General features: G+C 55.4%; 7 protein-coding genes across 7 annotated transcripts; all 7 read left to right on the forward strand.

Moving 5' to 3' along the window:
• Positions 1-2,330: 2,330 nt before the first annotated feature.
• LDBPK_070140 (hypothetical protein, conserved) lies at positions 2,331-4,673 on the forward strand (the record flags this gene model as incomplete). The annotated part of the gene is made up of 1 exon (XM_003858408.1): positions 2,331-4,673. The coding sequence occupies one exon, from the start codon at positions 2,331-2,333 to the stop codon at positions 4,671-4,673; it is 2,343 nt and encodes a 780-aa protein (XP_003858456.1).
• Positions 4,674-5,183: 510 nt separating this feature from the next.
• Positions 5,184-6,743, forward strand: LDBPK_070150 (acyl-CoA dehydrogenase, mitochondrial precursor, putative; the record flags this gene model as incomplete). Its single annotated transcript, XM_003858409.1, has 1 exon — positions 5,184-6,743. One exon carries the CDS (start codon positions 5,184-5,186, stop codon positions 6,741-6,743), a length of 1,560 nt encoding a protein of 519 aa, XP_003858457.1.
• Positions 6,744-7,566: 823 nt separating this feature from the next.
• Positions 7,567-8,067, forward strand: LDBPK_070160 (hypothetical protein, conserved; the record flags this gene model as incomplete). The annotated part of the gene is made up of 1 exon (XM_003858410.1): positions 7,567-8,067. The coding sequence occupies one exon, from the start codon at positions 7,567-7,569 to the stop codon at positions 8,065-8,067; it is 501 nt and encodes a 166-aa protein (XP_003858458.1).
• A 514-nt stretch (positions 8,068-8,581) lies between these two features.
• Positions 8,582-9,055, forward strand: LDBPK_070170 (maoc family dehydratase-like protein; the record flags this gene model as incomplete). The annotated part of the gene is made up of 1 exon (XM_003858411.1): positions 8,582-9,055. One exon carries the CDS (start codon positions 8,582-8,584, stop codon positions 9,053-9,055), a length of 474 nt encoding a protein of 157 aa, XP_003858459.1.
• Positions 9,056-10,115: 1,060 nt separating this feature from the next.
• Positions 10,116-10,589, forward strand: LDBPK_070180 (maoc family dehydratase-like protein; the record flags this gene model as incomplete). Its single annotated transcript, XM_003858412.1, has 1 exon — positions 10,116-10,589. One exon carries the CDS (start codon positions 10,116-10,118, stop codon positions 10,587-10,589), a length of 474 nt encoding a protein of 157 aa, XP_003858460.1.
• A 1,000-nt stretch (positions 10,590-11,589) lies between these two features.
• On the forward strand, positions 11,590-11,919 carry LDBPK_070190 (hypothetical protein, conserved; the record flags this gene model as incomplete). Its single annotated transcript, XM_003858413.1, has 1 exon — positions 11,590-11,919. The coding sequence occupies one exon, from the start codon at positions 11,590-11,592 to the stop codon at positions 11,917-11,919; it is 330 nt and encodes a 109-aa protein (XP_003858461.1).
• A 2,236-nt stretch (positions 11,920-14,155) lies between these two features.
• Positions 14,156-15,694, forward strand: LDBPK_070200 (hypothetical protein, conserved; the record flags this gene model as incomplete). The annotated part of the gene is made up of 1 exon (XM_003858414.1): positions 14,156-15,694. The coding sequence occupies one exon, from the start codon at positions 14,156-14,158 to the stop codon at positions 15,692-15,694; it is 1,539 nt and encodes a 512-aa protein (XP_003858462.1).
• Positions 15,695-16,193: the final 499 nt, after the last annotated feature.

The raw sequence follows: 16,193 nt of genomic DNA on the forward strand, positions 1-16,193 counted from the left end.
GAAAACCCCCGTGCAACCAGGTAACCCTTAACCGTGTGGCCACGCGTGGGGTGCATCCGTCGAGTGGAGACATGGCGGAAAAGCCAGGGCGCAGCTGCCGCAGCCTTGTCCTTTAGAACTGGGGAAAGAGGGCCTACACACCTATCCGCGTGCCGCGCCGTGGCGTATTGGCACGGAGGCGCCAGCGCCGTGACTCCTTTACGCCTGCTGCGCTGGGGTGCTGAAAGCCCGGGGGACCGAGCGCCTTGGCAAGCAAGTCGTGGTAGTCGCGTGCTTTTTTTCTGGGAAACACTTGCACTGAAAATTGGTAGGGGCGATCGGGGCATTAGCACCGTTTGGTGTCGTTGGCCCCATGGCAATTTCAGTGCGCACAGCGCGGGGGGTGGGTCCGTGGTTGCCTTCGACGTCGGCGAAACGCAGGTGAAGCTGAAAAAAAAGCAGGTGGATGCGCATATATGTTGGATCGCGGGCAGGATTCTTAGGGGGCCTGCCCAGGGCGTGGTCATGACCGCGGGTCTCCCCGGCACGGCGCCAGCTCAGACCTGTCAGCAGACGCGAAGGGTCGGCAGCAGCACAGGGTGAGGGCAGGCTACGGGCTTTTGGCTTACCTACAAAGAGTGGTGGCTGGGGATTGGGATGCCAATTTTGGGCGGCCTTGATGGTCATGAAGGTCGCTTTTTCGTTTCGGGAAAGGGGATGCCGCCGCTCAGAAATCCTGAAAGGGTTTTTTGACCCTGGCTTTCAGGTAGTTTTGGGCTAAGGTGCAGTAAGTCACGGGGGCGAAAGTGTGTGTCTAAATTTTTGTCGAGTAGGCGAAAAGCAAATCTTTATATCCGACCGTTCAAATTTGGCTAGCTGAGACGACTTTCTTACCCCTTGGCAGAATTGAGGAAGCGAAGCATATGGATTGCTTTCGGCGCTATTTATATGAGGATGTGCGCAGCCTAAGTTATTTTTCTTAATCTTTTTTCCATTTTCGATAAAGGGTTTTCCGACTGACTGTAATATATGTGTATTTTCTCGTTACTGCGCGGGTAAAAGGCGACTCCTTTTTCCGTGAAACCTGAGGGTCCTGTGTCCGCCCTGGATGGGGACGGGAAGCCCTCCAACTCATATCCCTTCTAAATGTCGAGGCACTTCTCGTGACGACGATCCCGATGCCCACCACAAAGGGCGGGGGTCAGCGCGATGCGCCGCTGGTGTCGGCGGGGGGGGGGTCCTGGACGGCGTGGCATCGGGGAAACCTGCCGCAGCGAGCACGTCTGCGCCACCCATGTGATGCGCAAAGTGTCCGCGCGACTGGAGCGTATCCCACCCGGCCTTCACACTGCGCGCTGGTGTGGGGGAGCCTGCACCCCCCGAGGTGGATGCGCCGCGGTTTGGCAAGCGAAATGGGAGAGGCTTTGGGGCAACCTACGGGGCGGGGGGGTGGGCTGAGTATGAGTCAGGGGCGATGCTCTCCGATGACTGGGTCGGTGCGTTGCTCTACCGCGTGTGTGCCCGCGGCTGCTTCGCACTACGTGGATGGGGTCTGAGGTGCGGGGGGGGGGCGGGCAGAGCGGCACTTGGCCTGAAGTTGCGTGCCAGAGAAGGGGTGAGCTGCAAAAATGTTTTTCTTGCCAACTGCGGCTGCTTCAGGTACTGACGCCTGGCAGAGAGGTGGATGCTTTGCTTGGCGATGTAGGCCTCGGCTGGTAGAGGATGGATTCAAGCGTCTGTGCGGCTGTCATCTTTTTGGAAATCAGCGGCGTGTTACTCTTTGCTGAGTATCCACTTGCCCGGTGTGGTGCATACGTTGCGATTTTCCTTTCCACATAATTATACTGAAGAGATCGCAGCGATGTTTGCAGCCATAGAGAGAAATTAAGACAGTTGTGGAGTTTGTGTTGCAAGTCGCGCGCGTGGCGAGTTCCTTTTTTTTTTGTCCAGCTGTGAAATTCTGTTCTCGTTCAGGTTTCTTGGTGTTCGACTTTCAAATGTCTGTAGGACAGTCAAGTTCTTTAATACACAGACTTGTTTCTTCGTTGTTGCAACGGGCAAGCCTTTTTTTTTCAATCTACCATTTGCCGACCTTTGGTCACCTTCGGTCAGCGTTTTCCTAGCACATTCATCTCACTTGACGCATTGTTTCGCGATGCAGCCTATCAACAAGAGAGAGACAAGAAGCGTATGAGGACGCGGCGCAGGGTACCTTCGTGCTCATTTCTGTGTGGGTTGCAACCCGATCTTGTCTCGTTTTCCATAATTCTATGTAGCTCTCACCCATATTTCTTTCCGCCTCGTTTCTCTCTGTTGGCTCTTTTCTAGTCCAGATAGCCAGATCATGTACAATGGCTCGGAACAAAGAACATAAGCAGCGCTTCGCGTCAAAGCACGCACTGGCTGACAAATCCAAGGGCCGGCAACTGCAGAGCAAGCAGTGCAACGTAAAGGCTGGGACTTCCGCTCACAACAAGGAGCGTTCAAAGCAGATAGCTGCTGCAATACGTGACAAGCGTGCCCGTGCAGCTCTGGAGCAGCGGCGCCTGGGGAGCGCTGACGGAATACCTCGTATTGTCGGCATTGTTCCCGCCAACGAGTCCGGAAACACGGAAGAAATTCTTCAGGGATTCTGCAAGAGCCTGCATGCGGATTTTCCAGGTGGCGATCAACCGTTCAGTGTTGTGTCAAAGGAAAGGAAAGTGGCTTTCACATTTGTCTGCGAAAAGAACTGCAACGATCAGGACTGCATCGACGTCGCGAAAGTGAGTGATTTTATGGTGCTTACACTGGACTGTTCACAGGCTGTACAAAATACTATCCGTGAGCTTCAAGATACCCGCGCTTTCACGGGTGAAGACGGAGCAGAGACGATTGCGACAACTTGGTTCAGCGACATTGGTCTGTGCATCACCGACTACACGCGCGATCTCGTTGCGGCCATCAACTCTCAGGGTACCCCAAGCGTTGTCGTCATAATTCAGAACCTGCACACCTTCGCCGACCGCCAACGACAGAAGGTGCTGAAGATCCACCAGCGCTATTTCAACTCTGTTCTGAGTGACACAACGAAAGTCATGCCCGCGGTCAGCCAAGACGACTACACCAACATTCTACGCCACATGCAGGTGTCGAAAATCCGGACCCTGAAATGGAGAGATCAACATCCATACATGGCAGTGGAGGAGAAGGCTTACAATCCTGAAACCCAGGAGCTTACAATCACGGGCCATTTGCGTGGTATGCCTCTTTCTGCTACACAGCTTGTGCATCTAACAAATCACGGTACTTTTCAAGTTTGCAAGATCGAGGAAGTGCGGAAGGGCGATGAGCGAGTGCTCATTGAGACATCTGAGGCAGAACAGCGAGAATCGCTCCAGCAAGTTCAAGCGAATTCGACTCTCGAGGACGATGGTTTTCCAACTGACGCCGACGTGCTTTATCACCAGGAAATTGCTGGGACTCACAAGATTCGCGTACCGGCTGGCGTTTCCAGCGACCAAGCGGCGTGGTACGACACAGAGGAGAACATCGTGAAGGACAATGCACCGGTGCATCAGCACATTACTATGGATGATGAGGACGCCTTTGCCGGGGATGCCATGTCTCACCGCACGACACAAACCGATGTCGATTTTCTCAAGGCTGAGGATGTTGTTCGTCTGGAGCGCATGACAGACGAGGAGCGGATACTGGAAATGGAAAAGCTGAAGGAACTGAGCGAGGAGGAGGCTTGGAATCCAGATATGGTAGAAACTCCTGTTAACATACCTGCGAGGCAGCGTTTTGCAAAGTACCGTGGAATGAAGAGTTTCCACACAGGCAGGTGGGATCCGGCGGAGAACTTGCCTCCACAGTACGCTTACATCTACAAGCTTCAGGGGTACTCTCGTATTCGCGAGAGCGCAATTGACGCATGCGAAGGAGGCATGGCTGAGGTAGGCATGCGCATCGCCATCACACTCGTCAACGTCCCTCAAAGCGTTTGGAATGCCTGTGAACGATGCCTTCTTATTGCTTCCGGCCAGCTGCAGCACGAGCAAAAGTGGTCTGTGCTGCACTTCCAGGTTCAGAGGGCGTCAGAGCTCGATGAGCCTATCAAGTCCAAAACTCCCATGCTGGCGCACATTGGATTTCGAAAGTTCTACGTCTCGCCGCTCTTCAGCGATATCAGCTCAGGCGACCGATCCAAGTTTTCCCGCTTCTTCCACGAAGGCGACAGGTTCCGTATGGCGACATTTTTCGGTCCCATCAGCTACAACCCGTGTCCGCTGCTGCTCTTCCAGGTACCTTCACTTGAGGAGCAGGCAGAGGGAAATCCCCTGCGACTAGCATGCTTTGGCGGTAGCCTTCCTCCCAACCCTGAAACTCTTCTGCTAAAGCGCGCTGTTCTCAGTGGCCGCGTGGCGGTGATTCACAAAAAGCAGGTCGTTGTCAAGTACATGTTCTTCAATGACGAAGATATCAAGTGGTTTCAGCCGGTCGACCTTTACACCAAGTTCGGCCGTCGTGGCAAGATAACCAAACCCGTTGGCACTCATGGCCTTTTCAAGGCTGTTCTCAACGACCAGATTATGCAGCATGATGTTGTGTGCATGGATCTATTCAAGCGAGTATTCCCAAAATGGACTACGGTTGCGTTCAGCATGTCTGACATCCCTGCCGGGCATACAGAAAACGAGGAGGAATGCTGACGTGCGGTACCGGTTTGATGAGCTTGGCTGTTGTCGAGGAGCAGTAGGCGTGGACAGTTTAAGAAACCAACTCTTCTTTCCCTCTTAAGACTCGTCTAAGACACATAAAACTGAAAATAAAGAAAATAGGACTCGTCCGCGCACAGCAGGCTACAGGGAGACAACACAGCAGATGCTTTTTTTCTTCGTTGTTCTCCGTTGGATTCGATGCCTGCCCATTTTCACGTTAGTATATGGTTTATCTGAGGGTAGAAGAGCGCGGGGAGCTGGCCCTTGAGCGCCTCAAAGCTTTTATGGCGTCGTTGCGTTGTAGTTCGCCTACGCAACCCTCCGTGCGCACAGCACATCAATGCTAAGATGTTCCGACTCTCTTCGTTCGGCCGACGTTTTTTTTTTCCTCTCACCTTCCCCATGCTGAGTGCTTGCATTCTGTGACAAAAAATGCGATCTACGGGTGCCTGTGACTGAAAGCTGGAACGAAAAGCCCGCAGTCACCTTCTGCAGAACCAAATGCGCCGCGTGTTTTCTTCAGCGCCAAGGCGGTACGTGCGCCATGCCTCGTACGCGGCTGGTCTTTTCAACTTTCGCGTCGTTCCCGAAGAGCTCTTCCCGTATCCTTCCCGGAAGCTGGACAGTGACGAGTCCGAAACTGTGCAGGCGCTCATTGAGCAGATCCGTAGCAGTGACAAGGACCTGAACCTCGCAGGCGCTCGAATCGCCACTGAGTACGGCGGACTGGGGCTAGGGCACACAGCGCACGCTCTCGTCTGTGAGGAGATAGGCACCAGTGGCGACAGCAAGCTGCTGCAGACGATTCAGCACTGTGGCTTCGCGTCTTATTTGCTGTCCACCGTAGGATCGAAGGAAGTGAAAGGGAAGTATCTTACCGGCATGTCCGATGGCAAGATTATGATGGGATGGGCCACACGGGAGGGCTGTGGCAACGACATTAGCATGAACACTGCCAAGGCTTCGCTCACAAGCGACGGCAGGTACGTACTCACAGGGTGCAAACGATGCGAGTTCGCTGAGGGTGCGACGCACTATCTGGTACTGGCCAAGGCGCTGACTCAGACCGCGACGGAGGCGGGGCCGATGGAGGTTTCGCGGAACACCTTCTTTATCTTGGAGAAGAACGCAAAAGGAGTGAGTGTGAATGGGGGAACCGTTCGCTTTGAAGACACTCCCGCTGCTGACGTAGTTGGCGTAGTTGGGGAAGGGTTCAAGGATCGCATGATCACGTTGTTCACTGAGCAGTACGTCTACGCGGCCGCGCTTCTCGGCATTTCGAAGCGGGTCGTGCAAGAGCTGCGGGACAGTGTACCGGAACAGTGGGCTGCTGACACGGTCGCGTCGTGCGCGTGCATCATGTATGCCATGGAGTCCTCTCTCTACGCTCTAACTGCCAACCTAGATTTGCCCACCGAAGACAGCTTGCTGGAGGCGGCTCTAGTTAGTGTATTCGTGCAGAGCAGCACGAATGAGTGGCTCAGCATTCTGTCGACAGCAACCCCCATGAGCGAGGTGCTGGAAAAGTGCTTTGCAAACGCGCGTCTTCTGTTGTCCATGATGGAGTCCGTAGATTTTCTCTACTCATCTGCCGTCTGCTGCGGAGTTGAGGACTACGGTCTTGTCTTTCAGCGCACGTCTACGTTGCAGATGGTGCAGCTTCGGACAATGCGGTCGATGGGCATGAAGGATCGCGTGCCGGTGCGGGAACTGGACTGCTCCGCCATCGATTCTGCTGTGGTTGCCTTTGGTAACGCTGTGGAGGCCACCTTTGTCCGTAATGGCTCACAGGTGCCTCAACAACAGCTCATCATTAACCGCCTTGGTGAGGCAGCGTCCTTGCTCTACGCCGCCTCTGCGAGTGCGTCGCGAGCAGCCATGTGCCAGAGCAAGCGCCTGCCAACTGCGAAAACTGAAAGGGAACTGGCAAGCGCTTTTATCGCCATGGCCACCAACCGCGCGATTCAGCTCTCTGAGGAGTCCTACAACATCGGAATGACTGCAGATGACTCCTACAAGCGGATTGCGGTGGAGATGTGTGATGAGGCGTTGCGGTCGTAGGGGGAAGCACGGCCTGACACGGGCCGGAGTCTCTTATAACCTTACCGCGCGGGATCTGCCTTTTTTTTTTCTGTTTCCGCAACTACTGGTACACACAGACACACTGAATCAAAGAGCAGCACATTGCAACAGCGCGAAAATGAAGAGAAGTTGTGCGGCAGAGGGCTTGCCAGTGGTCGAGATGGTGCAATTACATGTTGTGCGCGTGCGTGTGTGTGTGTGTGCCCCAGTTCTCAGTATAAGCGTGTTTCTCGTTCGCTTTGCATGCTGGGGCGAGTAGTAGTAGTTGTGCATCACAAACAACTGTCGTGGCTAACTTTTAAGCACTAACGCGACTCTCATTATTTTTCTTCCTTCCCGTGTCTCGCTTGTGACCGTGTCATCATCCTTTTCCCCGTAAAGAGCCATTGCCGTGCAGAGGATGACGCACGCGTTCGTGTGATGAGCTGCTAGAATGAGCCGGGAATGCATGGCGGGCGGAGTACGGCTCGTTTCTCGACGGTGACAACGGGGCGGGCGAATTGCGGACAACCCACAGTGAAGGAAGAAGCGGAAAAAGAAAAAAAGGACCTTCTCACGGTGTTTCGCACTGCCGAGTGCAACACCCTCCGTCCGCATGCTGCGGACGCGCTTGGTGGTCATAGTCATGTCGCTGACCGCCTTTTGTGTAGAGAAGTGAAATATCAAGTGCCTCTGCGCGGGTCATTTTTTTCTGCTACCTTCCCAATTGCACTTTCACCGTCTCTTTTTCCTTTTCCGCGTTTCGACTTCCCGGTATCACCGTTGAACCTGTGTCTCGTCGAAGCTTGCAGGTGCGAGAGCCATGCTGAGCTGCAAGGGCGTCTTGCTGATGCGGCACATTGGACAGGATGTGCCACGCCGGCACACCCACTTCGTGCTGGAGTCGCGCCTCATGTACGAAAAGTCCTTCCGTGATGAGTGGTTGCGCAGCTTGTGTCAGGCGCTAGCGAACGTAGATGAGCCACTGGCGAAGTCACTCTCCGGTCTACCGCAGCAGATGCTTCAGCGGAAGGTCACTTGCTTCAGCTACAACCAGTTCGGCCTCTTCAAGGTTCCATACTACCGCCTCGCAAACGTCGACCGCTACTACGCGGTGCAGGGTGCGCTAGGCACGCGCGAGTGGGTACCTTACGCAAACGTATCGTCCTGGACGATGAACAAGATGGTCCGCTCAGGTAACATTCTGGTACACCGCGTTCACTACAAGGGCTGGGGTACGGACAGTACCTTGAACCAGGGTGGGTGGGAACACCGATGGAACAAGGTGATGCAACGGAACGCGCTGCAGTACAACCGGATCTGAGCCGGGCCGTCGACCAGGGCGACCTGTTTCGCGTGCGTGTGTGTGTAGGCTTCGAAAGAGGACTGATGTCGTCGCGTTACATCTAAAGAAGCAATATGAAGCAGTGCATGTCTTTTTCCACGGCTGTGGCCACGATGGAACACTTTTTGGTGACAGCAAAGAGGGCTGGGCGGGAGAGGAAGAACGTGTGTGTATGTGCGTGTGTCTTCCCCCTTTTTGTTCAGACCACCTCAGCAGGGCCGAATCTTTCGAAGCTGCGCAAGGCCTGCACCCGCGCGCGCAGGCCTGAAAACGATTAGCGCTGCGACCAACTGCTTTTCCGTCTCTCACATCCTCTGCCTCGACGTTTTCTTGTTTCTACACCTTGTTTGTCTACCACTCTTCGTTTTTTTTTTGGTCTGCATGCGTTCTTGGCGTGGTGCGCTCTCCACAGACAACACGCGAACAAATTCGCCATTTGTCCATTGTATGATCGGTAAGTGTCTCCGCCACTGCCCCATCTCAGGCGAACTCAATGCAAGCGGCAGCACGCCGCATCATCCGCGTCGGGGCGAAGGCTTCAAAGACGGTGAAAATCACGCAGAGGGATGTGGTTACTTTTGGGGACCTCATTCAAGACCACAACCCCATTCATAGCGATGCGGCCGCTGCAAAGGCCGCCGGATTCCCATCCCCCATATGCTATGGTATGCTGGCCGGCTCTCTCTTTTCCGGCTTGATGGCGACGGAAATCCCGGGCCCGAACACGGTGTACGTATCGCAGAGCCTGCGCTTTACAAGACCCATCTTTGTTGGTGATGAGCTGGAGGTGATTGCCGAAGTCACCCAGTTCCGCCGCAACAAGGGGCTCATTGAGATGTCGACCATCATTCAGAAGGCAGACCCTAAGAACCCGAGCGAGAAGATCATCTGTATTGAGGGGTTCTCGGTAGGAATGAACAAGATGGTGGACTTCGAAGGGGAGAGCGAGTGGACGCGTCGGCTTTAGCGCCGCGTTGCCGACGTTGGGAAGGAAACCCCCCAAGAACAACATGCCTCTACACGTACAAAGTGCCGGGATCACCCGAGCGAAGGGTGATTCACAGAGGCAGCAAAAAAAGAGGAAGCGAGGCGCACGTTTCTCTGTCGGCGGCTGGCTGACGTGACGTACGTCTTGTATCGTCTGTCTGCGTCCGTGTCTGTCGTGACGGAGGTGGTGCTCTCTTTCACTTCTCTTTTTCTTTTCGTTGTGTTTGCCGCTTTAGAAATTTTTCCGATTGTTCCGTTTTTTTTTCTTTTGCATCGTTGCGACCATTACGTGTTCGGAGGCCTCCCCCCTTCTTGGCACCTTCCTCCATTCTAAATAGACACACACACACGCGCACGTGCATGCACACACTCTGCCTGTCCGACGCTGTTTTCTTGTTTCCGTCTCCCCATCGATCCAATGCAACTCTCCCAAGCGTTGCACAGGGAACGCAAAGATGGGGGAGAGGGGAAGCAGCAGAGCTCTTGTGCTTGCTGCAGTTGTTGTTGCTAGCGTCTCCTCACACATAAAAGGAACACATGCGTGTTTCCATCATCATCGCCTTCTCGAATATTTTCGGCACCTCGGGCCCTTGTGCATGGAGGAGGTGCGTGAGTTCATGCCGAATCGATGTTGCTCTGCATTACCCTCTCACCCCCCGCCCGCCGAAGATTTGTTCACCCTCGCATCTAGCACGCGCTGTTGCACGTGTGAGTGCAAAACAAAGTCAAATAAAGGGATGTCTTGTGAGATGCGTGAAGCGGATGCCGGCCTCTGTGTGCCATCGCACACATCACAACCCCGAACCTTCTCCCCTCCGCCTTCCCGCTCCCTCTTTCTCCATTCCTTTCTTTCGACACCATCGCCTGCGACACTGCGTGAGTACTACACCGATTCCTTTTCTTTTTTATTTTCGCATACTTCTTTTCTCGAACTCTCAGTATCGACAACATACATGCGCACTCGAGATCAGAGCGCCGAGCAAGTGTCATCCTCTTCCAAGTGTGCAAATATCGAAGGACCATCATCATCACAAGCGACCATGTCCAGCGAGACTGCACCACTTGTCATCCGTGTGGGCTCACGGGCGACCAGGACAGTCCACATCAGCCAAGAGAATGTCAACACCTTCGGCGACGTCATTGACGACCACAACCCCATTCACAGTGACCCGGAGGTGGCTAAGGCGGCGGGGTTTCCCACCACTATTTGCTACGGCATGTACGCCGGCTCGCTCTTCTCCGGTCTCATGGCGAAGGAGATGCCCGGCCCTGGCACTGTGTATCTGTCACAGAACTTGCGCTTCACCGCCCCGGTGTTCGTCGGCGACGACCTCGATGTCATCGTGGAAGTCCGAGAGTTCCGCAAGGATAAGGGTCTCATCTCTCTCTCCAACATCGTACAAAAGACGGACCCCTCGACCGGCAAGACAACCGTGTGCGTTGAAGGGTCTGCCGTGGTCATGAACAAGACTCTGCAGTTTGAGGGGGAGAGTGAGTGGTCTGTGACGAAGTAGAGAGGAGGAGAGCAGCGAATGATTGGGGCGGCGGTGGAGGTGGTGACGGTGGTGGCAGGGGGGGGGGATAAGTGAGTGAGCAACGAGGAAGGCGCCTGCAGTAAAGGTCGCCTGCACTTTTGGGGGCCCAAAGGACGCGCACATGCAAACAGCACACAAGTTCTTCATCCCCTGCTCCACCCCTCCCCCGGGGCTCTCCAGCACACAATCTACGAACTACTTTTTCATGTATTCTTGTCGGACTCGTCTGTCTCACAACTTGCAGAGCCGCCCTCCCCACTTCCCCCACAATGCTGAGGGAAGAGGAAGAAGGGAGAGGGAAGGGCACAAAAGGCGCAAGGGGGTGCGGCAGCGTGGTTTTAAGCGTGTCAAATGCACGGCTTTCTCTCTCTCTGTCCCTTTCTTTGTGTGCGTATGTGTGTCTTCTCTCCCTCTCACCATAGTTTTTTGCCTTTCGATTCGTGGAGTGGTCCAGGAAGAGTAGCGAAACAAGAGTCCCTGCCGTTTTCAAGGCCACCCTCTGCTTTATCGCATGCCGCTGGGTCAGCACGAATGGTGTCCAGGCTACACGTGAAAAGGACGTGCACCTGCATGCACGTGCGGAGGTTTGACGCCTTTCGCGTCCTTGCCCCCTTTGATGCATCTCAGCTTGTCTGGGTGCACGCTGAGGCTTATGGCATGTGCTGCACTCGTTTCCCTCCACCACTCGGCTTCTCTTCATGATTCATTCTTTCTCTCTCCACATACTGCTCTGCTGTTCTTCAACATGCGTTGCGGTGTTCGATCTCACCCCTCCACAGCCACTCGGCAAAGTACGACGTCTTTGTGTGTATGTGTGCTCTTCGGGGTCGTCTTCCTATTTCTGGACGCGCTACCTCTTAAAACACACACATATATACAGATAACGCACTGCGCACACGGGCGAAGCGTATCCGTGGCGTATGTTTTGAAAGGAGGGAGAGCACACAGAAGAAAAAGAAAGGAATAATAGGAAACAGAGATGCGCCGGACTGTGCGTGCTCTCTACAACTCCTTCGAGCGCGGATGGAAGGACAAGACTGTCCACCCGCTTGACCGCCGTGGCCGCTTTAACCTGGATGAGGCCGCTGCGGAGCTGCAGCTGGATGAGGCGTACGTCGCCTCTCTCTACAAGCCATTACATTACACGTATTCGATGAAGGGGCAGCGCTATCCAGCCGAGCAGGGTCGCACCAGCCGTCCAGGATCGTTGGCAGCCTCGCGGGATCGCATGTTTCCCTTGTACCGGCGAAACTACAAGCTGGATCGTGAACTGCGTGTTCTGGACCACCGGCGCATCTCAACAGACTAACGCGACTGTCTCCATCATCCACCTTCTCTTTTCCCTGGTAACTGGTTGAGGTAGGAGGTGGATGGTAAAGGTCGCCGTGTGTTCCCTCTCCAGCGAAGGTATACCTATGTGCGTATTACTGTTGGTGTCGTGTGGGTGTTGAAGATGACGCGTGCGACAGCGTTGGCGGCGTGCCTGCATAAATCATATTGCATCGTCATCTCGTGTCTTCTCTGTGTCTCTGTTGCTGCAACACCGCGAGGCTGTGCTAGCGCTTTCCTTTTTCATGATGGCTCCGAATCCTGGGTGCTCTTTCACACAAACACAGCCGCACAAGTGTGCCGGCTCGGCAGCGTGCCAAAGCGAAGAGCACGCGCTCTCCGGGCTGCGGAGGGTGTGAATTTCACGCGGTGCGCCGATATCGGTCTCGTATTGATGCATTCAGAACACTACGTATTGTCGGTGTCGTATGGATGGCCGCTCTGTCTAGCGCTGACGCGATGGTGCCGGCACCGTCGGCGTTGTGGGGGTGTGCTGCTCAGTCCCTTTTCTTCCGTCCCACACTTTGGCAGAAACTGCCGACACCTTTCATCAAGGAAGCAGATGAAGGGGGGGGGGCATATAACCGACTGCCGAGTACGTGTGCGCCTTTTCTTCACCGCTTCTCTTGCACTGCCTCACCTGTTTGCGAGGCACACCGTTCGCCTTTCTACCTCTCTCACGCTACCACACCCACCCACCCCTTCTTCCTCCCTCTCCCTTTGCCTATTTGTTCGCTGACCACTGGTGCACGTATACATATATATATATACATATATATATATACATATATATATATATATATATATGTATATACATATACACGTTCGCACGTGCCCCCCTTCCCCCTCCTCCTCCTCTGCGATCCAATCTCCATCAAGGCATATGCGATCTGCTGTACGGCACGAGGGGATGTGCTATCGAATTTCTTCCCCTCTCTCCTTCCTTTCCTCCACGCCTTTGGCGCCTCATCTTCCTTCCATCGCCTCTATTCTCGTTGACTGAAGCTGTTTTGACTTGCCCACCCTTTCTTGCGATGAGGCACAAGCACCTATGCACATGGACGCCTAGTCGAGTGCACACGGCGGTGATGGCTCGCCTTGCACAGTGAATGCGGACGTTCGCCCATTGTCCTCTGGCTTCCTGTATCTTCTGCTTCAACACCTTGCTTCTCTTCCATAGCCAGCCAGCGCGCCTTTCTTGCCGTCTAAAGTACTTTCTTCCTTATCGTTTTCGTCAATGGATTTCCGTGCACGTCTTCCCTCCCCCTTTCCGTCAGTGTTCCCCAGGCGCTCAGAGCTGGCGAGAAGCACCGGTGTATCGTGCGCCATCGCCTACTTCCGCTGTGTGGATGCACCACGTAATGCCGCTTCGCTCTCAATTCTTATTTGAAGTCACGTTCTTCATGTGGTCACTCGAATCCCCGCTCAGGCCTTCTTTCCATCGTTGCCGGTGCGTTAGAGTCGGTCCCACCCATCCAGCCCCAGTTCACCGCTTCACCAGGTGAGACAGGAGATCCGAAAAGATGGGTGGCCAGGCATTCTCGTGAGCCCCCAATGAAGGTGCACACACCGTCCCTATGGATCACCTTGAGTGACAAGGCTCGGCCGAAGCTGTACGATGGCACGCACCCCTCATCTCGGGTTGTGCAACTGTATGTTTTCCTACAGGTCGCAGCGCTTGTTGTACTCCTCGATACGTCCCCCCTACTCCCCTTCCCCCTCTTCCCTTCCCCTCTCTCGCCTCCTACCTTCTTTCTCGTGCCGGCGAAGGAAAGCAAGCATTCACACAGACGCATCGACTGTGCGTGTTGGTCATTTTCATCCGTCCTCGCCTTTTCTCTTGTGAGGGGTTTCTGTGGTTGTGTGAGGGTCATTGCCGTCGCGCTGCCGTAGTTTATTCACGGCGTTCTCTAGGCTGCCACGGCTGTGCTCTGGCCGACGTGCACAAGGCCGTTGGATGCGTTGCGCCGCTCGCGTTTTTCTTTTGCTCAAGCGCCGAGGTGCTTTCGTGCCGTCACGAATTTTTGCACGAGCGCCTCATCTCAGGCCGCGCGTGCCACTGCCGGCGTTCTTTGTACATTTCAGCTCCTGGGGCACTGCTTCTGTGTCTACCATTGGCGCAGGCTCCAGTGCGTCTGAGAGCCCGAACACCAGATATACGGACACACACAGGCACGCAAACACGCTTCGGCGTGGCGGGTGTGAGGAGGTAGACAATGATGCGATGGGCCGTCGACGTGACGGGCATCGATGTCGCCGAGGACTTGGAGCGAGAGCAGAGAAAGTGTGTCTACAAGGTCCCACGCGCTGCTAATGGCGAATCGTGGCACGCGGTGGATGATTGGCGACCCAACGCGAGTGAATACAGCGACGAGCTAGGTAAAGTCTGGGCATTGACCCGGGACGAAGTGCAGGATGCGATTGCGGAGCGGGCGCTGACGGCCAACGCCCTCTTTCGTAATGTTGGGCGGACCTTAGCAGGCGCACTGCAGCGCCAAGGATCCATCGCCATTGCAGCCGGCTGCGCATCCCAACTGCGCGGCGGTTGCGGTCGAGGGCTGCAGTGGGACGGGCTGCTGAGCAATACCCAGAGCATGGCCTCGAATGACTTTGCCTGCGACGCCGTTCCTTCCACGCGCGAAGTGCGCGTATTCAGCACGTTTCTCAACGCTGAGGGCAAGCGCACGACTGTGACCGTGAATATGACGCAGCCGACCTACCGCGGTGTCGACGTCGTGGCAGCGTTCTTGCAGCAGGCCGTGGCGACCAATGAATCGCTCTCGCAGCGCTACTCGACGAACCCGCGCCTGTACAAGCTGTTCATCGCTGACGAGGACACGGGTGAGGAAGAGATGGCGGCGCAGCTGGACCTCGGTGCGCAGAATTTTTCGTGCTACGCCGTTAACCCGATGCCGGCGGCGAAGCTGTTTCTCTTTCCGCAGCGCACAGCCCTGCTGAATACGACAACGCGCGACGTCAACTTGACCGTGCAGGTGCGCCCATTAGATCCGCAGGCAAAGGCAGTGCAGCGACAGTGCGTCGTGCCGGCCGACATGCTCTCCGAGTCGTTGGAGGCTACCATCTGTAGCCGTCTGCCAGCCAGCGGGATCATTCAAGGGTCTCTGCGTATCATGCATGGGCCGATGGAACTGAACATTAACGAGTACTACAATTTCGGCGCCGGCTGCGGTCAGCCAAACTGCCCCATCGCCGAGCGCACCGTTTTGTCCCTTTTCCGGTTCGGCGTTCGGGAAGTCGTGGTAAACGGGCGTGCCGTCGAGGAAGCCCCGACAGAGGTTCTGCGCGACTTGACAGAGGACATCATCATTGACATGGGCGTTGATGAGGCAGTATCCTTCCAGCAGTTCGAGGTGATTTGCATCAACAAGTACGGCGCACGACAGCAGCGGCTGCTCTGTGTGGATGGCGAGCACCTGTACACAATGCGCCCGAACGCGTCGGAGGCGCTGCCCAAGACGACGGAGCGGACGATCAAGGACATCGAGGAAGTGCGCATCTTCGCCGACAAACCCAAGTACATGGAGATCGCCTATACGAAGAGCTCCCACTTTGAGGAGGACCACTTCGAGTGCACGACGACGTACAACTGTGCGCTTCTAAATGAGAAGATCCGCATCGTGCGCCGCGAACTGCGCAAGCGCGAGGCAGAGGAGCAGGCGGCGAGTGTCAAGAACGAGACGGCCATGCAGCGCTTCATGACAGGGATTCGCAGTAGGTGGTTTGGTGGGGCGTGACAGAGGTAGACCTGCCGCCCTCCCAGGGTCGCCTGTCTCACACGCACGGCTGTCCAGTTTGTACGTGTTCGTTTGCGGGCGTGGGCTCTTGTCTATGGAGCCGCAAGCTCCTCGTAGCCACCTCCCTTTCCCTCTTCCTTCCGCGTTCTCAGCGCCCATGTGCACAAGCACGTGTGTTGGTTCTCTTGCTGAGGCACGTGCCGTTCCGCTGCGGCGTGCGCGTGTGCAGGTGCGTTCAATTACAACGGTACATACCTCTTTTCGTGCTCCTGCCTCTCTCCATTCTTTTGTTTTCTTCACTGTTTCCTTGTTTCCGTCTCACGGTTGAGCTGCTCAGATGACGTCGGAGGAGGGGGGCACGCGCACCCCTCCGCGCGTGGCATCTCCGGGTCCGGTGTGTCCAGCTCGGTCTGGGTGGACGCCGAGCAGCCCCCTCTCCCCGCCCCCATCCCGGCCGAATGCCGAGCCACTTCTGGCGGTGCGCGTGCCAAGCGCCTAC

The sequence above is a fragment of the Leishmania donovani genome, chromosome 7 (genome assembly GCF_000227135.1).
Source record: "Leishmania donovani BPK282A1 complete genome, chromosome 7".
NCBI classification, from domain to species: domain Eukaryota; phylum Euglenozoa; class Kinetoplastea; order Trypanosomatida; family Trypanosomatidae; genus Leishmania; species Leishmania donovani.